At 45.6% G+C, this 23,354-nt stretch overlaps 1 protein-coding gene across 5 annotated transcripts; it reads left to right on the top strand.

Moving 5' to 3' along the window:
- The first annotated feature begins 1,309 nt into the window (after nt 1–1,309).
- Nucleotides 1,310–21,542, top strand: TP53INP1 (tumor protein p53 inducible nuclear protein 1). Of its 5 annotated transcripts, none has more exons than XR_003758820.2 (5): nt 1,365–1,516; nt 11,139–11,394; nt 11,895–12,240; nt 16,545–16,853; nt 18,692–21,542. XR_003758820.2 is itself a non-coding variant. In XM_029062406.2 (5 exons), exons 2-5 carry the CDS (start codon nt 11,283–11,285, stop codon nt 14,376–14,378), a joined length of 507 nt encoding a protein of 168 aa, XP_028918239.1. In that variant the 5' UTR covers nt 1,365–1,516; nt 11,139–11,282; the 3' UTR covers nt 14,379–14,798. The 5 variants fall into 5 exon arrangements, 4 of the variants coding, with proteins under 4 accessions (XP_028918237.1, XP_028918239.1, XP_028918236.1 ...); XM_029062406.2 differs by lacking the exons at nt 16,545–16,853; nt 18,692–21,542 and adding exons at nt 13,886–13,919; nt 14,364–14,798; XM_029062405.2 differs by lacking the exon at nt 18,692–21,542 and adding an exon at nt 13,886–13,919 and having other exon boundaries at nt 1,369–1,516; nt 16,545–16,779.
- The last annotated feature ends 1,812 nt before the right edge of the window (nt 21,543–23,354 follow it).

Genomic DNA, 23,354 nt, shown 5'->3' with positions numbered 1-23,354 from the left:
GCCCCACGTGGGACAACCTCATCACCCCGTATCCCCCCAGTGCTTAGAATATATGTTATATGTTATATGAATATATATGTTATATGTTGGTATTTGTTAAGCGCTTACTATGTGCCGAGCACTGTTCTAAGCGCTGGGGTAGACACAGGGGAATCAGCGGAATTAGAACAGAGAAGCAGTGCGGCTCAGTGGAAAGAGCCCGGGCTTGGGAGTCAGAGGTCATGAGTTCGACTCCCGGCTCTGCCACTTGTCAGCTGTGTGACTGGGGGCAAGTCACTTAACTTCTCTGGGCCTCAGTTCCCCTCATCTGTAAAATGGGGACGAAGACTGTGAGCCTCCCGTGGGACAACCTGATTACCCTGCATCTCCCCCAGCGCTTAGAACAGTGCTCTGCACATAGTAAGCGCTTAACAAATACCAACATTATTATTATTATTGTTATTAACGCCCCTGGGGCTCAGTTCCTTCCTCTGCAAAATGGGGATGAAGACTGTGAGCCCTACGTGGGACCACCTGATCATCTTGTATCCCCCAGCGCTTAGAACAGTGCTCTGCACATAGTAAACGCTTAACAAATACCAACATTATTATTGTTATTATTGTTGTTATTAACGCCCCTGGGGCTCAGTTCCCTCCTCTGCAAAATGGGGACGAAGACTGTGAGCCCTACGTGGGACCACCTGATCATCTTGTATCCCCCAGCGCTTAGAACACTGCTTGGCACATAATGAGCGCCTTAACAAATACCACCAATTTATTTTATTTATATAGTGAGCGCTCAATAAATACTTTTGAATGAATAAATGCTATTGAATGAATTTCCCCGCCATGGTCCAGCAGTGCTGTGGATCTGTCTGTCTGTCCCTGCCCGTCCCCCCTCCCCCCGCCAGGTCCGGTCCTTGCTGTCCCGGACCCCTTTCTGTCCGGGCTGCGGGTCACGTGCGTTAGTGACAGCCTGTCCCCGCGCGCGCCCCCCCCCACCGCTTCCTCGCGCGCCGATTGGCCGGCGCCGGCCGCCCCGCGCGCGCCGATTGGCCGGCGCCGCCCCCTCCCCCCGCCGGCGCGCGCCGAGCGGCCGGCCCCGCCCGGCAGCCGGCCCTCCTGGCGCGCCGATTGGCCGGCGCCGGCCGCCCCTCGCGCGCCGATTGGTCGGCGCCGCCCGGCCCCCCCCCCGGCGCGCGGGCGGAGCCGCCGGCCCGCCTGGCGCGCCGATTGGCCGGCGCCGGCCGCCCCTCGCGCTCCGATTGGCGGGCGCCGTTCTCCCCCGCCGAGGGGGCGGGTCCGGGCGGGTCCGGGGGGCGGGGCGGCCCATCAGCTGTTCTCCGGCCACAACAACAAAAGGCTCCGAGGCGGCGGCGGCGGCGGCGGAGGAACAGGAGGAAGACGACGCCAGCCCGTCAGCCCCGCCGGGCTCCGTGAGTGTGCCCGCCCCCGCCACTCTCCGGCCCGGGACGCGCTCACCCTGGGCGGGCGGCGGCCGCTGGACGGGGAGGGGGAGAGAGGGAGAGACCTTCAGGTAGGGGGGCGAGCACTGAGGGGGAGCGGGGGAGGGGGGAAGGGAGAGCCCTGAGGGAGAAAGGGAGAGCGCTTGCAAGGGGGAGAGCACTGAGGGGAGTGTGGGGGGGGGGAAGGGAGAGCCCTGAGGGGGGTTGGGGGGAGCACTGGGGGGAGAAAGGGAGAGCCTTTCAGGTGGGGGGGGAGCATGGGGGGAACGGAGAGCCCTGAGGGGGAGCATTGGGGGGGAAAGGGAGAGCCCTGACGGGGGTGGGGGGAACACCGAGGGGGAGTTGGGGGGGAAGGGAGAGTCTTGAGGTGGGGGGAGCCCTGAGGGGGGTGGGGGAGAGCCCCTGTAAGGGGGGGAGCCCTGAGGGGGAGAAAAGGAGAGCCCTGAAGGGGGTGGGGGGGGGGAGCGCTTGTAAGGGGGGGGCCCTGAGGGGGAGCACTGGGGGGGAGAAAGGGGGAGTCCTGAGATGGGTAAGGGGGGAGAAAGGGAGAGCTCGGGGGGCGGGGGTGGAGCGCCTACAGGAACGGGAGCATTGAAGGAGAAAGGGAGCACTGAGGGGAGCACTGGAGGGAAGCGGGGAGAAAGGGAGAGCCCTGGGGGGGAGCCCTTCTAAGGGGGGGAGCCCTGAGGGGGAGCACGGGGGGGGGGAGGTGAAGGAGAGCCCTGAGGGGGAGAAGGGGAGAGCCCGGGGGGTAGAGAGTGTGTGTGTGTGTGTGTGTGTGTGTGTGTGTGTGTGTGTGTGTGGTGGAGCGGTGGCAGGAGGGGGAGCTGGGGGGGGGGGGGCGGAGAGGAGACGCCCTGAAGGGGGCGCTGTCCCAACGGGCAGGGTCGGGCTCGGGGCTCGGAGCAGGACCGGACCCCCCCCCTTCAGCCCTGCCCCCCCCCCTTCAGCCCTGCCCCCTCAACTGACTACTCAGCCCAACGTCTGTCTCCCCCTCGCCCTGCGCACCCAACCTGTCTGCCGGCTCCTTGCCATCGTACTCTCCTCCCCACAGCGCTTAGTACAGTGCTCCGCACTCAGTAACCGCTCAAGAAGCCCCCGGGTGGGGGGGGAGGGACGGCTGGCCAAGGCCGCGGCGGGGCCTGTTTTCCTGCGCTGCCGGGAAGGCTGCTTCTTCCTCCTACTCCTCCTCTTTTTCTCCTCCTCCTCTCTTTCACCTCCTCTTCTTTCCTCCTCCTCCTCTTCTCCTCCTCCTCCTCTTCTCCTCCTCCTCTCTTTCTCCTCCTCCTCCTCTCCTCTTCTTTCTCCTCCTCCTCCTCCTCCTCTTCTTTCTCCTCCTCCTCCTCCTCCTCTTCTTTCTCCTCCTCCTCCTCCTCCTCTTCTTTCTCCTCCTCCTCCTCCTCCTCCTCTTCTTTCTCCTCCTCCTCCTCCTCCTCCTCTTCTTTCTCCTCCTCCTCCCTCCTCTCCTCTCTTTCTCCTCCTCCTCCTCCTCCTCCTCCTCTTCTTTCTCCTCCTCCTCCTCCTCCTCCTCTTCTTTCTCCTCCTCCTCCTCTCCTCCTCCTCTTCTTTCTCCTCCTCCTCCTCCTCCTCCTCTTCTTTCTCCTCCTCCTCCTCCTCCTCTTCTTTCTCCTCCTCCTCCTCCTCCTCTTCTTTCTCCTCCTCCTCCTCCTCCTCTTCTTTCTCCTCCTCCTCCTCCTCCTCTTCTTTCTCCTCCTCCTCCTCCTCCTCTTCTTTCTCCTCCTCCCTCCTCCTCCTCTTCTTTCTCCTCCTCCTCCTCCTCCTCCTCTTCTTTCTCCTCCTCCTCCTCCTCCTCCTCTTCTTTCTCCTCCTCCTCCTCCTCCTCCTCTTCTTTCTCCTCTCCTCCTCCTCCTCCTCTTCTTTCTCCTCCTCCTCCTCCTCCTCCTCTTCTTTCTCCTCCTCCTCCTCCTCCTCTTCTTTCTCCTCCTCCTCCTCCTCCTCCTCTTCTTTCTCCTCCTCCTCCTCCTCCTCCTCTTCTTTCTCCTCCTCCTCCTCCTCCTCCTCTTCTTTCTCCTCCTCCTCCTCCTCCTCCTCTTCTTTCTCCTCCTCCTCCTCCTCCTCCCCTTCTTTCTCCTCCTCCTCCTCCTCCTCCCCTTCTTTCTCCTCCTCCTCCTCCTCCTCCCCTTCTTTCTCCTCCTCCTCCTCCTCTTCTTTCTCCTCCTCCTCCTCCTCCTCCTCTTCTTTCTCCTCCTCCTCCTCTTCTTTCTCCTCCTCCTCCTCCTCTTCTTTCTCCTCCTCCTCCTCCTTTTTTTCTCCTCCTCCTCCTCCTCCTTTTTTTCTCCTCCTCCTCCTCCTCCTTTTTTTCTCCTCCTCTTTTTCTCCTCCTCTTTTTCTCCTCCGCTTCCTCTTTCTCCTCCTCTTCTTTCTCCTCCTACTCCTCCTCCTCTTCTTTCTCCTCCTACTCCTCCTCTTCTTCTTTCTCCTCCTACTCCTCCTCTTCTTCTTTCTCCTCCTATCCTCCTCTTCTTCCTCCTCCTCCTGCTCCTCTTCTTCCTCCTCCTCCTCCTCCTTCTCCTCCTCCTCCCCCCGCAGCCAGCAGAGCCACCCTTGTTTACTTTCTCCGGACTCAGGTGTGCCCCAAACCCGGCCCATCCCGCGGCCAGCAGCTTCCTCCCGCCGAAGGACAATCAGCCTGATGTATTTACCGAGCACTCACTGTGTGCGGAGCACTGTAGTGAGCATTGCGGAGAGTCCAGTACAACAGAGGTGGCAGACGCCTTCCCTACCCACAACGAGCGGTCACTTGACTTGTTGTACCTCCGGCCAGCCGCCTTCAGTCTAAATACCATTATTATTAGTATTATTACAGCGCCTGTCACAGTTCTGGTAATCATTCAGTAGTCTTTATTGAGCGCATCCTATGTGCAGAGCACTGTACTAAGCGCTTGGAATGGACAATCCGGCAAAGGATAGAGACCATCCCTGCCCAACGACGGGCTCACAGCCCAAACGGGGGAGACAGATGACAAAGCAAGACAGAACAAAACAAAAACAAGAAAACATCATCAAGATAAATAGAATCAAGGAGGTGTACACCTCATTAACAAAATGAATAGGGTAATAAATAATAATATATACAAATGAGCACAGTGCTGAGGGGAAAGGGGAGGAGCAGAGGGTGGGGGGTAGAGGGTGAATCAGTTATTTAGGGGTATTGAGCACTTACTATGCACAGAACACTGTACTAAGCACTCTTCCACGTGCAATACAACAGAATTAGCACGCACACACACAGAAAATGTATCTTTCCCCTTTCCCCTCCCCACCCCTAACCCCTTTCCTTTCATAGATCATTCTTGAGGACCGGAGCCATCAGTGTCCCCTTAAGATGCCTGCACAATCCTGGCTTTAATAGTAGTAATAATGTTGGTATTTGTTAAGCGCTTACTATGTGCAGAACACCGTTCTAAGAGCTAGGGTAGATACTGGGTAATCAGGCTGCCCCACGTGAGGCTCACAGTCTTAATCCCCCTTTTACAGATGAGGTAACTGAGGCACCGAGAAGTGAAGTGACTTGCCCACAGTCACCCGGCTGACAGGTGGCGGAGCCGGGATTCGAACCCACGACCTCTGACTCCTAAGCCCGGGCTCTTTCCACTGAGCCACAGTGCTGCTCCTTTAGCGACTGGACCTGGGACTGGATATTTTGCCTAATATTTCCATCCCTCTATTTTTCTCCCTCTCCTAGCACGCCTTCTATCATTTGTCCTCCCTGTACCTACTAATGCGTGTCCTAACAGGGCCCGAGTGCCATTCCTACGCAACTTTGCGCTTGTGCATTTCGAAAGTAGAAACAGGATGCACTTTACATACTGCAGTATAGCACTGAAACAGGATGCTAGCCAGAGCTGTTGTATGGTACTCGCCCAAGCGCGTAATACAGTGCTCTAAACACAGTGAAGCACTCAATAAATATCGATCGATTGCTCTTTCGTAGAATTGGTCTGCTGTCAGCAACCTCACTGTGCTGAATTTAAGCTCTTCGGCCATTCTGGATGCAATCGTGATTGTGGCATTTAAGCACTTACTGTGTGCCGGGCACTGGGGTGGATACAAGCAAATCGGATTGTATAGTTGGGGCTGGCCCTTCCCGAAACCTGGGAGTATGGGGAATGTTTCTAGACAAATATACTAATACTGATTCTCCCCCTCAGCAAGGAATCATTCCGATGTTTCATCAGAAAATGTAGAAACTGCTTGAAATGAGGTTTAGGCAGGGGAAAGTGTTTATTTCTCTTTCCCTCCGCCAGAAGTGTAATCCTCACAAGAGGAGTCTCCGGTTTCACGAGATTAATCCATCTTTTAAAAATCAAGGCTACCACTGTGGCTAGTCAGTTCGGTTCCAAGTGCTGTCATTACCCCTCGAGTGAGGCTGAAGCTCTGGGGAGATGAAATCTGCTTAATAGCCCAGCTAGCAATATCATTCAAAACTGCTTTTAAACGAATTTAAATTGTCTTCTGTCAGTTAGGTCGATAACACGATTTTTTCCAAATGGAAACAATGGAGGTCACAGGGGATGAGAAGAGTGTTCTGAAACTAAAGACGTTGACATTGTTTGTTTTAAAAGTCCCCATATCCCAAAGCTGACAAGCCCAAAGCTGGATGGCTTAGCCAGAAGTAGGACCTAGATGAACTTCTTTTATTTTAAAATTTGATTTTTTAATTTTTATTTATTTTAGGCATAGCTTCCTAGACAAAAATTCAGTCACTCAGAAGATATCCCACTGTGAAGAAAAGCATAATAGTGACTGTTGTGGGAGGGGAATGTGTATAATTTTGTTGTGCTGTACTCCCAAGTGCTTTTTACACAGTGCTCAGGAAATATGATCGATTAAGGGTATCTATTTCCCTTGGGAAAGTTCGAGAGACTCATAAGACACCGGTCCCTGTTCACAGAGAATTTAGGGTAATGCTATATCCCATTAACCATAAATTGCCCCATTATTCATCTATTGGGTAATCTAATTATACACCATAACAAATATGCAGGATCTTGCTCGAGAAAATTGCATCATCACCTTTCTTGCCCTTCCTCCTCCCCAACTCTCTAATTTTGACTCGTCGTAAGAATTGTGGGCAGGAAACAAAGGTTGTGCTTCTGTTGGGCTGAAAACAATGCAGTGCACTCCAAAAAAAAAAAAAAAAAAGATTTCCCGTCACTACTAGGTAGATGATCATTGTTTGGCCACTAAGGAAGGCATGCAAGTGAACTTTGTTTACCCAGGGTTCAATAAGTAATAGCTGAGGAACAAATATGACCATTTATGACCCTGTGTATTTGACTCAAAGCTTTTCCCTTGCCTGCAAGGCCTAGTGAAAAGAGCTTGGGCCTTAACTTCTCCGTGCTTCGGTTTCCGGTAGAGAAGCAGTGTGGCTCAGTGGAAAGAGCAGGGGTTGGGAGTCAGAGGTCATGGGTTCGAATCCCAGCTCCGCCACTTGTCTGCTGTGTGGCTGTGGGCAAGTCGCTTCACTTCTCTGGGCCTCAGTTCCCTCATCTGTAAAATGGGGCTTAAGGCTGTGAGCCCTACCTGGGACAACCTGATTACCCTGTATCTACCCAGCGCTTAGAACAGTGCTCGACACACAGTAAGCGCTTTACAAATACCAACATTATTATTATTATTTCCTCAACTGTAAAATGGGGATTTATTACCTGTTGCCCCTCCTTCTTAGACTGTGCGCTCCATGTGGGACGGGGACTGCCAGACCCGATTATCTGGTCTCTATCCCAGCACTGTGTACAATGCTTGCCAAATACCGGCATGGTTAAAAATTATTACTTTCAAAGGAAAAAGCAAAGAATTGCTGCCAGGACTCTTGCTCCTCTTAGTGGTGGAAAAGCTATTGTGTTGGAAGATGCAATGCAGACTGTGGCAAGCATCTGAATACATTGACTTCGGAACCTGATTCTTTTTACAAGCCGGTGCTTAATCAGCGTTCTAAGCCTTATTCCCAGTTGTCTCCACTAGCTTTTTCCCTCCAGGATTACGAGTGTTTCGCTAAGAGCTACCCCTTTTCCCTGTGCCCCCTCTCTGCTCCCCTCCGCCCTCTGCTCCCTCCCCTCTTCCCCCCCCCCATCACCTCCCCTCAGCTAAGCCCCCTTTCCCTCTGCTCCTCCCCCTCTCCCTTCCCCTCCCCTCAGCACTGTGCTCATTTGTGTATATTATTTATGACCCTATTTATTTTGTTAATGAGGTGTACATCTCCTTGATTCTATTCACTGCTATTGTCTTTGTCTGCCTGCCCCGATGGTCTCTGTTGCCGAATTGTCCATTCCAAGCGCATAGTTCAGTGCGGTGCACATAGCGCTTAATAAATACCACTGAAAGAATGAATGAATCTGAAGGTTCCTTATTTAAGAACTGGGCAGCAGAAAGTGGGGCAACTCAGAGAAGGGGCAAGGTATCGAGGGTCTCTAAGTGTTTCTCAGCCAGTTTGGAGAACCCTCAGTGGAAAGAGGCCGGGCTTGGGAGTCAGAGGTCATGGGTTCGAATCCCAGCTCTGCCACTTGTCAGCTGTGTGACTGTGGGCAAGTCACTTAACTTTCTGGGCCTCAGTTCCCTCATCTGTAAAACGGGGATGAAGACTGTGAGCCCCACGTGGGACAACCTGATTCCCCTGTCTCCCCCAGCGCTTAGAACAGTGCTCTGCACATAGTAAGTGCTTAACAAATACCAACATTATTATTATTATTATTAACCCTGGTCTGACGCAACACCACAAAGTTTGTTTCCCTGAGAAGCAGTGTGGCCTAGTGGAAAGAGCGTGGGCCTAAGAGTCCGAGGACCCGAGTGCTAATCCTGTTTTGTCACTCTGCTGTGTGACCTTGGGCAAGCCACTTAACATCTCAGGGAAGCAGCGTGGCTCAGTGGAAAGAGCATGGGCTTTGGAGTCAGAGATCATGGGTTTGAATCCCAGCTCTGCCCCTTGTCAGCTGTGTGACTTTGGGCAAGTCACTTAACTTCTCTGTGCCTCAGTTACCTCATCTGTAAAATGGGGAATAAGACTGTGAGCCCCACGTGGGACAACCTGATTCCCTTGTGTCTACCCCTGCGCTTAGAACAGTGCTCTGCACATAGTAAGCGCTTAACAAATACCAACATTATTATCTCTGTGCCACAATTTTCTCATCTGTAAAAGGGGGATTAAATCCTACTCAGACTGTGAGCCCCTTGTGGACCGGGACTGTGTCCACCCTGATTATTTTGTATCTACCCCGGGGCTTGGCATAGCGTGTGTTTAATAAATACTTTACTATGGTTATTAATAATATTAATTTGCTCATTTACCTGTAGGGAAAAAGAGCTCTCATTTGAAATGCTATCTAGATCTCTGCCTTCAGTATAAAATCCCATCTTCATACCATGCGATGGGCAGTTAGTCTTTCAGAAGCAGCCAAACAAACCTCTTGTTTGAGGTGGAGCGATAGGACTTGAGAAAAAAGGAGTTTGAGCTGAAGTAGAGCTAATTTTAGGTGGTACTACATTCCCCAGTAATCAGAGGGTCTGTTCTGGTCTAACCTTTTGAAATCTTTCAATGAAAAGACAGTGCCGTGCCCCCGCCCCCAATTGCTGGTTATCTAAGTGCTGGTCTCCCCCCACACCCCATCCTGGGAACCGACATGTCCGTATGGTAAATGGACCCATTTATCACCTTTTAATGTTTTCATTCATTCAGTAGTATTTATTGAGCCCCTCTATGTGCAGAGCACTGGACTAAGCGCTTGGAACGGACTATTCGGCAACAGAGACAATCCCTGCCCATCGACGGGCTTAGTCTAATCGGGGGAGACAGACGGACAAAAACAAGACAACTTAATCGCAATCAATGGAATCGAGAGGATGTACACCTCATTAAAATAAATAGGGTAATAAAAATACAAATGAGCATAGTGCTGAGGGGAAGGGAGAGGGGAAAGGGGGGAATGTTTTGTGAATAGGGTTAGAGTTCTGGTTTGGGAATTGAATCTTCTAGTCTTGTCTCTGCATTTCAATCCTCCTCTAAGCAAATGATTGCAGGTAAACATTTTATCTATGAATTCCCTCCCCACCTGTTTGGCAAATATAGGTTTATGGCTTTTCACAGGGTTCACACAGGATTTCGAGCAACCAATCAATCGTATTGACTGCTTCCTGTGTGCAGGGCACTGTGCTAAATGCTGCGTTGTGGGCAGGGAATGTGCCTGTTTATTGTACTCGCCCAAGTGCTTAGTACAGTGCTCTGCACCCAGGGGTCAATAAATACGACTGACTGAATGAAGTGCTTGGGAGAGTACAGTATAACAGAATTGGGAGACAGAATCCGAGTCGCATCTCTTAACCTTCCAGTTTTCTCAGCTGTCCTAAGAAAGTGTAGGTCTGATACTTGAACAACAGTGTCAACATCTAACACCACATAAACCAAAATATTAACTTGATTTGTATTCCCTCTTTATTCATTCAGTAGTATGCCACATAACTGCTTGCTTTTTGCTTAGGGTATCTACTTGCGGGTTACATTTGACCATTTACTTATAAGTCAGTGGGTTTGATATGCAGCATGGCTCAGTGGAAAGAGCCCGGGCTTGGGAGTTAGAGGTCATGGGTTTTAATCCTGGCTCTGCTGCTTGCCAGCTATGTGACTTTGGGCAAGTAACTTAACTTCTGTGCCTCAGTTACCTCATCTGCAAAATGGGGATGAAGACTGTGAGCCCCACGTGGGACAACCTGATCACCATGTATTCCCCCCAGCGCTTAGAACAGTGCTTTGCACGTAGTAAGCGCTTAACAAAGACCACCATTATTATTACTATTATATGCCCAAAGTATGCCAAAAGGGGCTATGAACTTGTCCTGCCAGGAGCCAAGGGAGAGCTTCTGCTTGACCATCCACTGTAGTCCTTGGGGTAGCTGGAAAACAAGATGGGGGCCATAGCCCCTTTCCCTCTTCCATGGAGCTGGATTAAGACCTTGTGGGGGGAGGAGTGGGGATAATGTGTAAAATTGGAGGGAATTATTTTATTCTAGCCACTTTTATCTAAGTACAAGCTTCCAGGTGAACAAAAGTTGGCATGTAATAATCCCGATTCCTTTTTGGTTGAGGAAATGAACTGTTGAAAAAGTGAGAAGGTGGCCCTTGTCCTTCCGCATTAGACAGAGCCCAAGAATTAGGTGGGTGGGTGGGACACGACAAGAAAATCTTCTACATGCAACCAATCAATGGCATTTGAGTACTTACTATGTGCAGAGTGCTGTACTAAACACTTGAAGGGAGATTTTTCTCCCCTCTGCCTTTGGGAGAAGGAAATGCTGCAACCCTCCTAGACAAGAGGAGAAGCAACATGGCCTAGTAGATAGAGCACAGGGCTTGGAGTCAGAAGGAGCTGGGTTCTAATCCTGCCCTCGCCCCTTGTCTGCTATGTGACTTTTTGGGCAAGTCACTTCACTTCTCTGTTTACCTCATCTGTAAAATGGGGATTAATACTGTGACCCCCATTAGCTTGTAACCTGATTAGCTCGTATCTACCCCAAGGGGTGATTAATACAGTACCTGGCATATAGTGAGCACTTAACAAATGCCAGTAAAAAAAAAAGTAAACCTTGGTTGTTGGTTTTTTTTAAATAAAATTTTCAAGCCTTTTGCGTTGTCCATCAGTGCCAGTTTACAGTTCTTTTTTTTTTTTTTTTGCCTTGCAGCTTGTGAATTTCACACTCGACAAATTGTTAGCATCTATGCACTTTTGTCTCCTTCATGTGCCATTTGGCTAGTTGAAGGCAAGTGTGTTTTTGAAGTATCAAGATACGAAGATCAACTAGCCAAACCTCATTCTTGCCTTAAGAATGTTCCAAAGGCTGAATAGTATGCTCATGGGCGAAATCAATGATTCTTCTAGCCAAGAACCAGAATTTAGTGAAAAAGAAGATGATGAATGGATTCTTGTTGATTTTATAGGTAAGGATTCTGGTATATGTAACATTGATTTATTCATTTTTTAAAAAGGCATTTTTTATATTAAATTTTACATAAGTAAACCAGCAGCTCTGAAGTAAATAAAAAACAATCCCCGAATCAGTATTTCAAGTGATCCATAAGATTGATACGAGTTTCATACCCTAGGGAACTAATTTGTTAATCACTTTTACACTTTTACAAGACTGGTAATCACCAGTCTTGTTTTTCGGGCTCTTTTCTCTTTGGGGAACCTTAAATCCCAACCCAGGGCTTTACACATGTTGCTTGATTATGTGATGATGGTGAAGACAAACGCACAGGGCCTGCTTTATTTTATCCTTTATATACTAATAGAATCGAGGACATAAAATGGTATTAATATTAGTTTTCTCATTCTCTTTCTGTGCATAATGGATTTGACCCCTCTTCAATAAACAATCACTGGTGATTTTACCTTACTGTCAAACCATGACATCTGGGACTGTGTGGCATACACCTAGACAATTGCACAAGCTTTTCATCCGAAGAAGACACCAGCGAAGAGTCATCCGATGATCACCCGCCAGTGTTTTCCTGCTTACCAGCTTCTCTCGAATGCTTGACCGAAGCCAGCGATTCTTGCTTCATCCAGTTTGAGTCCTGTCCGATGGAGGAGAGCTGGTTTATCACCCCGCCCCCATGTTTTACTGCAGGTGGATTAACCACTATCAAGGTGGAGACCAGTCCCATGGAGAATCTTCTAATCGAACACCCCAGCATGTCTGTGTATGCCGTCCACGGTTCTTGTCGCAGTCTCAACGAGACAAACTGCGCGGCAGAAGAGTTTCATAATTCCAGTAGTCCCAGGTAAGCTGTAATATTTCACAGAAAGCATCATTCCAGGCAGTCATTTTGGGTTGTCTTTTTAAAGATTATAAATTCGTAGACTTAAACGTAGGTTTCGTATGCATGCTCGATTTGAGTAGGAGTGAGATCACGGTTGCTGTAAATTTTAGGTAGTTTCTAGATACGAGGTCCAAAGGCACGAGTAGAAAACTTTCTGTTCTTGCAAACGATACCAAACAACTGGACTGTCATTAAAATTTTTGCTTTTCACAGAACAATTCAAATGCAACTCCATATATTTCCTACCAAAGGATATTTACCCAAGTTTGGATGTCATAAATAACCTGAAAGTAGGGAAGATGACCCACATTTTAACCATCTAGTAGCTCAGTAATTCAACAGCATACATAAGTTAGAATTATTCAGTACCTTTATGGGCAACCAGTGAATATTTTTTTTGTTTATGCATTTCATTATGAAATGAATCCTGGTAAATATTATTTTTTGGAGTATGATTAAAATCATTTCAATTGACCAGAAATTTAGCGACTATTAAAAATAACCAATTGCACAATCATTTGTATACAATGGTAAAGGATAAACCCTAACACATAAGAGAAGATATTCAATTTCCCAGAGGAGAAATTCTTCTGGATCTGTTTTTTCTTCCAGTGTTTAAATTCCATTTTGTATTCTATAGTAACACTGCAGGAGAAAGTTTGAGGAGTATACACTTTTGATTGAGTGATCTAAGAGTAGGCTGAATGAACAATGAAATCTCAAATTTTATCATTTTGTGAGGGATGACTGCTGTCTGATCCCAGGGGGAAAAAAATTACAATTCATTTGGGATTTTTTTTCCATAGTGCCAGAGCCTAATTTTGGCAAGATTCCCAGTCAAACCTTTTCTTAATGGGTAAAGAGAGAAGAGGTTGGGAAATCTGCCTTCAGCTGGCATGGGAGAGGGAGGGATCCAGTGTCCCTCTGGTTACCAGTAAGACTGGATATTGTGCTGCTCCTAAAAAGAAGCAACCAGAAATATAGGTCACAAACAAGTTTAACCATGCAAATTTAAATACGTTGCACTCTTATTAACTTTTTTTCTTAAATTCCAAGAAATTTAAGAATCTAGCTCCTACCCTAAATCCTCTGAGGAAAAAACCAGTATTAGCCTAATTCCGTTTTAACTTTGCGAATATCAGTTTGCCGACACTGTACATTGCCTTCCAATGTGACAGACTGTCTTGAAATGCATATGACATGATTCTATGATGCATAAATGAATATCGGTTACCACCCTTTATTTTTAGGTTGACCTAAGTGTTTTAAATAGGAATAATAAAGTATGGTCTCCTACTGTCTCACTCTGATCTGTCATATACAAAGAATCAGCATTGTTTTTTTAAGAGGTCAACGTGATCAGTAATTTTTGTTGAAACCATCCCGGGATGTCACGGTAAACAACTTGAAAAAGGGAGCTGTCAGTGCTTAACTTCTGTAAGAGTTGTTCGTATGATAAATTGCTATGGTGCCCTGATCAGATGATTAAGATAAATGTCACTTAATGACTTGATTGTAAACAAGTAACTTGATCAAATTCATATAGTAAAATTAAAGCGTATGAAGTCATTCTAGTGATTTAATAGTTCACCATTTAACATTGTAGGGCCAGGAAAAGCTGCTTAAGGCTCACTGGCACAGTAAGTATTCTCACTTTGGGACCATGCTGTTTTTGTTTTTATCCATCTGCTAGTGAGTCTAAAGGTTGTTTATTGTTCACTGAAAATGTTTAAAAGTGTACTGGTTTTCAAACCAACTCATTGTTAATAAAGTTAGTATGATCGTTTATTCTCCTGGAAAAGTTCTATTTTAGGAATACGAATGGACTGGCAACTTACCATTCAGTAGCCACTCCCTCGCAACCAAAATAAGCCTAGAGCAGCTGCGCGCACTTGATTTCCATATGTAGAATGGCTCTTAAATAGTTTCGGCTGCTTATTGTAAAAATAGCCTTCAGGGTAGAAAGAATTAGTTTAATGGATTTTGTGGGGGCTGTCATAGTTAAGGTTTCCTAAAGAAACAGGCTTTGGAAGAGCCCAGAACCTCATAGTCATTTTCAAGTATTTTTTTTGAATTTTCCACAGATCACAACTGCCTAGGAGAATGCAGCACCGGTGGAAAATTTACTGTCTCCCCCTCTAGATTGTAAGCTCGTTGTGGGCAGGGAATGTGTTTCTTGTTATCTCCCAAGTGCTTAGTACCGTGCTCTGCACACAGTAAGCGCTCAATAAATATGATTGAATGAATGCAAATAGTGTTTTGCCCTGCCTGATGCAGCCCCTCCTGAGCTGAGCTCCAGGATTGGAGGGCCCAGCCTAACACTAAACCGAAACTGAAAGGAGGGACTCAGTTTGAGTCCAGATGCAGCATTCGTTTTAGAGGGAGTGTCTCCAGGCTGCTGTTGAAACATTCATTACGGTATCTGTGAAGTCCTCCCAAGTGCAAAGACCTGTACTAAACGCTGGGGTAGATATAAGGTAGCAAGTGCAAGCCCAGTCTTTGTCCCACATGGGGGCTCGCAGCCTAAGTAAGAAAGAGAACAGGCACTGACTGTCTCTTTTATAGATGAGGAAACTGAGGCCCAGGGAAGTGAAGTGTGACCTTGGGCAAGTCACAGCAGACAAGTGGCGGAGCCGGGATTAGAACCCAGGACCTCTGACTCCCCGGCCTGTGGTCTTTTCCACTAAGCCACTGCTTGAACATTATCCCATGCCAAAAAAAATCACATACACGACTGAACTCAGTGTGTTTGCTGTCTCATTGTCTAATGTCTCTGGGCCCCTAAACTAGGAGAATAAACGTAATACCGTTCTGCCATAATGCGTGTTCTACTGTGCATCTGGGGCAGTGTCAGAAGGTTCTTTTGATACGAGCCTGCTGGGGCTCAGTGCGAGTGACATTAGCAAACTCTAATGCACTGGGGTGGAGGGGAGGGATTGGGAAGGGGGACGGGAGTGATGCACCCCTCGTTCATCTTACCGCACAGCATTGCGAGACAACTTGTCTTATGCTGCCGAGTCGTCTCCGACCCATAGCGACACCCGGACACATCTCCCCCAGAACACCCCCTTCCATCTGCCATCGTTCTGGTAGTGGATCCAGGGAGTTTCCTTGGTAAAAATACGAAAGTAGTTGACCGCTGCCTCCTTCCACGCAGTAAACCTGAGTCTCCACCCTCGACTCTTGCGGGCCGCTGCTGCCTGGCACAGGGGAGTCTTGACTTGTAGAAGATTGCCTGCCACTTGCTAGCCACTGGCTAAGATAGGGAGGGTCTGCGTGACTCTCCCTCCTGTAGTTGAGACTGGTAGAGTCCTGGAAACTCTCCGGACGCGACCCTGAGAGGGTTGCGAGATGACAGCCTTCGTATTATAAAACTGGGTGTAGAGCTAACCAAAAAAAGCCTCAGGTATCAAAAATATTGCAGTGCTCTGTATCAGAAGAATTGTATCTGGGAGAATTCGATAGGGGTTGGAAGACACAACTCCCACCCTCAGGGAACTTGCTGCTTAGTGGGGGAGACAGATGCTAAAAGAAAAAGGAAGGGAGATGCCACAGAGTTTAAAAATGTAGACAAAAGTTATTTGGGAATGAGGTAGCATTTTTGCGAGACCATTTAACAGCCAAGTCTTTCAAGACTGGGGGTCCTTATCTAGAAGTATCTCCTAACTCTTCTCTTACAGTCCTATAGCTTGTTATGGAGGAAGAGAAACATTTTGAGATAAATACAGCAGAGTTGGAGATGCGCACTTCCCCCCTTCTGCCAACACTGGCATGGACACAACAGTGGGGAAGAAAACTGTAGGCCAGAATATTTTTTTAGACCGAGAATGAACATGGCTTTGTAAGAACACCCAACTCTTCCTCTGTTCATGCAGTAGCCAAGGGGAAGCAGCGTGGCCTAAAGGTTAGAGCAAGGGTGTGGGAATCAAAGATCTGGATTCTAATCCCAGCTCCACCACTTGTCTGCTGTGTGACCTCGCTCAGGTCACTTTGCTGCTCTGTGCCTACAATTACCTCTTTGTAAAGTAGGGGTGAAGACTGCGAGCCCCACGTGATGCACAGACTGTGTTCAACCTGATTAGCTTGTAAGTTCCCCAGTGCTCAGTACAGTGCCTGGCACGTAGTAAGCACTTAAATACCAGAAAAAAGATACTTAGCAAAGAACACTAGCTGTAAAATGAATCTTGTTACCTCTAATAAGTATGTGTCTTCGGCGTTAAATTAGAAACGTGCCTGTTTTAAAGCTAACTTTTCTCCTTTTCCAGGATGGAAGCACAAAATGAAATGGAGCAGCACATCCACTGCTATGTTACGGCCCTTGCTACTCAGACGACTTTTCTGGAACAAACCAAGAGCTTGCGTCCTACCCCGTGGGTAAAAAAACACAGCGGAAGACATTCTCTGACTAGAAATAGCCTTCGTCGCCAAAATCTTACCAGGGATTGCCACTCCCGGCAAACTAAGCACAGTGGATTGATTGTTCACCAGCCTTGCCAGCGTCAGTACAATTATTGAGGATTTTTAAGTTTTAATCATAACTTCGGTAGAATACTGTGTGTGAGTGTGTGTGTGTGGTGTGTGTATAATACCTATCTGAAGACAATTTATGACCAATTACTTTATCACATTGCATTGTAAACTTTGAAACCACATTTCCATACTGTGTATCACTAAAAATGCCTTACTCTTTGTAAAAAATTTTTGTAATGTTCTGAAAACATATCAGTACAATTGCAGTGTTTTGTGTTCAGGAGATGTCTTTTTGTAATGTTACAACTCTACATAGTTGGACTTCACGGCTAGTTAAAGAAATTCCTGGTTGAAGTGTGGACTAGGCATCCTTCACATGTTATATTTTATATTAATCAAAACAACTTATTCTCAGGGTCAGTCATACACTTTAATGACCAATACTTGATAACCTTTTCTGTATATAATGGATGCATACTCCACATTAACCAAGCATTAAAGGTGACTGTTGCCTAAGTATAGAGTAGAATTTTGACTGAATTTTTCTATTGAAGTGTAACTTAATATTTCACTCCTGCCTCAAATTAGTCAGGAAAGTCACTTTGACACATCAGGTACATTAAGCTTGAAGGTAAATTGGATTTTTCACTTGATATCACTGTCTGTGTTAAAGGCACTACAGGTATTGGAGACACGTTCCTATTTCATGCAGTGAAATTAAAAGAAAGGGCTTGGGTAATTTTAAGTATAAGCCCATCTGTCCCGAACTCTGGCTGATAATAAAATCTGGTTGCTGTCCTCTATTTTTGACCACTGCCTCTCTCCCCACTTCTTAGATGGAATTCAGAAAGTAACCATAATCCTGTAGATTCCAAACATCTTCTTAAACTTGAGTTTAATTTCCAGAGTTATCCAAGATGGATATATAGGGGCCATTGTTGGGGTCCTGCTGGAAGCTTTTCATTGAAGCTTGATACTGAGAGTGGGGGAAAGTCTTTAATTCAGGGTTAGCAGTCATGTTCTGAGCTTTTTGGGTGGTTTGGTCTTTTTTTCTTAATGGAAGCTCTTAATACTGTAATGGCTTTAGACAATCACATTTATTGAGCACCAGTTGTGTGCCGAGCACGGTCCTAAGTGCTTGGGAGAGTAGAATAGAATTAGTATACATGATTCCTGCCTTCATGGATCTTATTTTACCACTCTAGATTCTGAACTCCCTGTTGTAAGAGGGAAGAATAATAACTACCTCACAGGAAAGTTGTGAGGACCATATATTCTGAGAGAGAGAGAGAGAGAAAGTGGAGGATCAGGGAACTGGTTGGATTTAGGTATTTACTGAATCATCTGGGGATATTTACTGAATCAGCTGTATTTCTCCCACCACCCATATCCACTTCTAGTTCGACCCTTCTCCAATAATATTTGCACTGTGCTTTCAAAAAAAAACATACAAGTGGTATTGTGTGTTAAAACTGATCCAGTGGCAGGAGAAACATCTTAGTGAGGACTCCTATTTTTAAATTCTCTCAGCATGAGACTCTCTCTTGAATAACCTGAGAATGGTGTGGTTAGAAGACATTTAGTATATTTAGATGCTAACGCTGGGTTGGTTCTTTAAGGGGCCTGAAAGAAGTGCTAGGAAAATCCAATAATAGAAGAGATGTCATTCAGTTTTTTTTTTCCTTTTGCCTTCTCTACCCCCTCCCCCTCTTTCCCCTCCTTTTCCTGTACACTACTATTTATTTTGTAATTAAGGGCCAAGATCACAAGGGTGATTTCAAAATGGGGCAGTGGATATCTTGTTGCACCGTGGCTTCTCTAAACCAAGGCTGACCAACGAATTACCTTAAAAAAAAAAATCCACTTAAGGATCAGCATTCTCCAAAGTGACTACCTATGTTCAGATCCCCAACTGATTCCTCTTGCCTATTTAACATGAGAGTGTGTGTGTGTGTGTGTGTGTGTGTGTGTGTGTGTGTGAGAGAGAGAGAGAGAGGTAATTATATGAAAGGCTTTTTGTAAAATTTAGCTCTTTCACATCTAGTCAGAAAAACAATCTTGAAAATATCTGCTCAGATAATTTCTCAAAGGAAGCTTCTGAGCAGCAAGGAGTCCCCTTGCTCATATGTTACAAGAAAGCACTAGTAAATAGAGATGTTCAGAACAGACGTTCAACCGTGATTAATTTATTCTCTCCAACTGTTAAATTTAATCTCCCTCTTCGGGGGCCATGCTGATACTTTCAGCCGTTTATATCTTGGACTGAATTTGCCACATGGGGCTTGGGATTGAAGGCTTTGCGGGTTCCCTGACAATTGGTGCCCAGCCCAAGTGACAGACATCTTACAGAAGCTGCTTACTGGGTAGAAGCTCAGCTTTTGGGGAGTTCAAACTGATCATCAAAAAAGGGCTAGGATGGGTAAGGGGTTGATAGGAACTGGGGAACAACTCCAACAACCAAAAAAACACCATTTCACCTTTTTTTGAACCAGAGAACTCCAGGTAGCAGAGGTCCTAAAGCTGGATCAACCCTCCCAGTAAAGTTGCAGCTGGCACCATCCTCTGGTGTTGATGTTTTCAGACTGGAGTGACAATTTCTTATATACTGAGAAATTGGAGAAAGTAGTGTAACTTTGTTGAAGTTCTTCATTATATAAGACTTCATGATATTGTTGAAAACAGGCTACGTCCTGTGAAGAGTTCTTTGAAATATAGCCAAATGTATGTTTTAGTATGACTTAATTTTAGTCTTCTTGATGCAAACTAGTGTTTCGAAAAGACCTTTTGCTGTCAGTTGTATTACATGACATTAGGGCAGAGGAAAATTCCTCTTGGCTCTCCGGTTTGGAGAATGATTGACTATTGCTGTGTCCACACTGGCAAAAATGAAATGTTCTGGGCAGGGGGCGGGGACGGGGACGGGGACGGAGAAATATCTCTAAAATCCACGGCACACCGGATTTAAGTACTGCATTTTCCAGGGTTTGTAAATCACACTGTGCAGAATCAGCCTATAAAGTTTATCTTCCTTTATCTTTCTAATTTCTGTCCTTTGCTGAACAGTTGAAAATTGACTGTCCACAATTCTTATCAATGCATTTACAACTTTTCCTTAGTGTTCCTTTTTTTTTTTACAATATTTTGTAGACCTAATGACTGGATTTTTTTAACTTTGTTCTGCTTTTCTTTATCCTTTCTTGTGCTACTAATTCCTGTTTACATGTCGTGGTTTCTGCTACTTTTACAGAGTGTTTAAAATATATATAGTGTGTGAAGTCATTTAGTTTTTCATCACTTGTTTATTCTTGTCAAGTTTTCACATTTTGGTTCATAATTCTCTTCATATTACCTCATTTCCGATTTTCCTTTTCCTTAAATTCATCTCCCAACTCCTGGAAATACCTTGCATTTACCCATTCCTAAGAAAAATGCCAATACCTAGAGCTTCATTTTCTTTGAGATGGAAAAGTAAACATGAAGAAAGATAAACCCGTTTATCTTTGAATAATAAGACTCTCTTCTTTTAAATGGGTGGTGGGAATTAAATAGCTTCCCATTTTAGACCTATTTTTGCACCTGGAGGCAATTTGCCACTATTCCCTATCTGGGAGATTCTCTCGTTTTCTTAAAGTTACTGCACAATTTTGAGACACTTGGTCTAAATGCTGACCTCAATAATTCCAATGAAATTTGAGTTTGGTGAAGATCTTTGTCAAGAGCCGATCAGATATAATATAACTTATTCCCCATCTACACTTCCATGGAAAACTACTTTATTTAGAAAAATGTACAGTGTTATGTCTTCAACATTGCTGTGTGTGCGTATAGGTAATATGCCACTTTTAGAATATTTGGCCACAGTTGCCATTAAAATAAAGTGGCAGGCTTAAGCAGTTTGAAAACTAGGAAAATCGAGCACTTTTTTAGTTAATGTACATGGAAAAAAAAAAACCTCCTTGCAACAGTATTTTGTTAGAGTAAAAATTCCCAGTTAGCAAAAGGCAGCTTCAATATGCGCTAATATAGTTGTGTATCCATGATAGGTTTGTTTTTTTAAATGTTTTTTGTATGCCTAAGGTAAAGCTGTACTCTGGTCTGGAATTTAGATGGCCGTGTTCATTTAAAAGGATGGCTGTCTAAAAACCGGCCTTGAACTGGGGAGGATGAGGGTGTATGAGCTGAAATTTTTGTGGTGTGTGGGTATGAGTGCCTCCAGTTTTGTTTCTTTTCACCACTCCCTGCAAGGCTTTGGACTGTAATCAATATTAAGGTTTTTTTGTTTTGTTTTTTTAAGTCTATGTAGTAAAGGTGGCTTTGGTTTGTCTTGTAATGTTATGAATTAGTTTTACTGAAACAATCTTGGTGTACAGTTTGCCGAAAGACTGACTGCAGTAGAACTAAATAGGGATTATGTGCCTTGTTAGGGTTTTTATGTATATAGATACACAGATGATTTGGAAAAACTTGAAGTCACAAAAGGGATACTTCAGTTGGGATAAATACTGTAAACCAATCTATGCATTAATGGCAGCTTGTTCTTTGAGCCACTATTCCTGTACTTTCTGTTTTTTTGTAGAAATGTTTTGATATTGATTGGTTCATAGTTGAATGGTCAGTTTTGCACAAGACTAAACAATATAATATAGCAGTTTGCCAAAAAGGAGTCTAGCAGTGCTTAAACAAATGTTTATACTAACACAAATTCTACAATTTGGGTTTCAAGGTACATTTTGCACCTCTGGAAGAAGTATATGGCTTTCATCTGCAAATAAAGATCTATTACTATCAAAAAATTGCCCTATTGTGTAATTTCAAGTATTTTTCATGTAATATTAGTTACTAAACATATTGTCTTCCAAATTTCCATCTCCATTTTAAAACTCTAGAATCTCTTTTTGTAGTAGACAGGTATTAAACAATTTCATCCTTACAAAATCAATGGTAACTACAATCCTTTTGCTCCAGTCTAGCTATTCCAAATGTTACAATTTCTTTTGATCCACCCTACCCTGCTGTAATCACCTTGATGGAAGGCTTTGATAGCAAGAAGGGAGTGGAACCTATAAGTTTGTTTGGCTCATAAAGTTTTGGTGTGAAGGATGTACATCTGCTGGGTAAGGGTAATTTTTTTCCTCAGGGCCAGTTTTAATTTTAGAAAAGTCTGAGCCGGGCTGTATTTCATAAAACATCTTTCTTACGGTAAAAGCACTGGCTGTACTCAGTAAACATCCATTCTACCATTATTGATAACGTGGGACAAGCAGCAGGGGCCTGGGAGTCTAAAGATCTGGGTTCTCATCCTGCCTCTGCCACTTTTTTTTTGTAACGGCATTTCTTAAGCGCTTATTATGTGCCAGACACTGTTCATTCATGCGATTGTACTTCCTGAGTGCTTACTGTGTGCAAAGCACTGTACTAAGCGCTTGGGAAAGTGCAATACAGCAATAAACAGACACATACTCTTCCCCTCAACACGCAGAGGTGCTGAGGTAGATACAAGGTTGGACACAGTCCCTGTCCCACATGGGACTCGGTCTTAATTCCCATTTATAGATGAGGTCACTGAGGTGCAGAAGTAAGTGACTTGCCCAAGGCCATACAGTAGACATGTGGTGGAGCTGGAATTAGAACTCAGAACATGCTGACTCCTTGTTTACTCTCACCTTGGGCAAGTCACTTACTTCTTTGTGCCTCCATTACCTCATGTGTAAAATGGGGATTCAAGACTGAACCGTATGGGGGAAATGAACTGTGTCTAACCTGACTGTCTTGCATCTACCCCAGGACTTAATACACTGCCTGGCACATAGTAAAGCATTTCACAAATACTATTAAAAAAGGGAGAACACCAAAGAATGCTCCTCTCAGGCCACAGAGGTGGGCGCTAACTTTTAGCTCAGAGCTAGCTCCGGACAGCAAGGGAGATACTTGAGTCTGATTTTTCTGCCTTCTTTCCTGCTCCACATCCCAACTCCGTATTTTAATACCTCTTTCCCCATTTGAATGTAAACTCGGTGTGGCAAGAAACTCGTCTTTGCGCTTCTACTCTAACTCCCAAGTGTTTTGTAGAGTGCGATACACTCAGTCGTATTTACTGAGCGCTTACTATGTGCAGGCCCAGTACTAAAGTACAATTTGGCAATAAAGAGACAATCCCTGTCCACACCAGGTTTACAATCTAGAATGGGGGAGGTAGACATCAAAACAAGTAAACAGACATCAATATAAATGAATATAACTATAGATATATAAACAGGCATGAATATCAATAGATATAATTTAGAGAAGCAGCATGGCTCAGTGGAAAGAGCCCGGGCTTTGGAGTCAGAGGTCATGAGTTTGAATCCCAGCTCTGCCACTTGTCAGCTGTGTGACTGTGGGCAAGTCACTTAACTTCCCTGTGCCTCATCTAGTAGGAACTCCCTCATCTGTAAAATGGGGATGAAGACTGTGAGCCCCACGTGGGACAACCTGATTCCCCTGTGTCTACCCCAGCGCTTAGAACAGTGCCCTGCACATAGTAAGCGCTTAACAAATAACATTAATTTAGATATATACATAAGTGCTGTGGGGCGGGGAGAAGGGGGAACAAGCAAAGGGAGCGA

This window comes from Ornithorhynchus anatinus, chromosome 4 (genome assembly GCF_004115215.2).
Source record: "Ornithorhynchus anatinus isolate Pmale09 chromosome 4, mOrnAna1.pri.v4, whole genome shotgun sequence".
Classification (NCBI taxonomy): domain Eukaryota; kingdom Metazoa; phylum Chordata; class Mammalia; order Monotremata; family Ornithorhynchidae; genus Ornithorhynchus; species Ornithorhynchus anatinus.
The sequence above is the reverse complement of the archived record's forward strand: the minus strand, read 5'-3'. Positions and strand labels throughout refer to the sequence as shown.

Bases quoted from the DNA above. Each gene is read 5' to 3' on its own strand.
- TP53INP1 (XM_029062404.1), top strand. From the start codon at position 11,283: ATGTTCCAAAGGCTGAATAGTATGCTCATGGGCGAAATCAATGATTCT. The intron at 11,395-11,894 runs GTAAGGATTCTG...GCATACACCTAG, and splicing joins GATTCTTGTTGATTTTATAG to ACAATTGCACAAGCTTTTCA. The intron at 12,241-16,544 runs GTAAGCTGTAAT...CTCCTTTTCCAG, and splicing joins CATAATTCCAGTAGTCCCAG to GATGGAAGCACAAAATGAAA.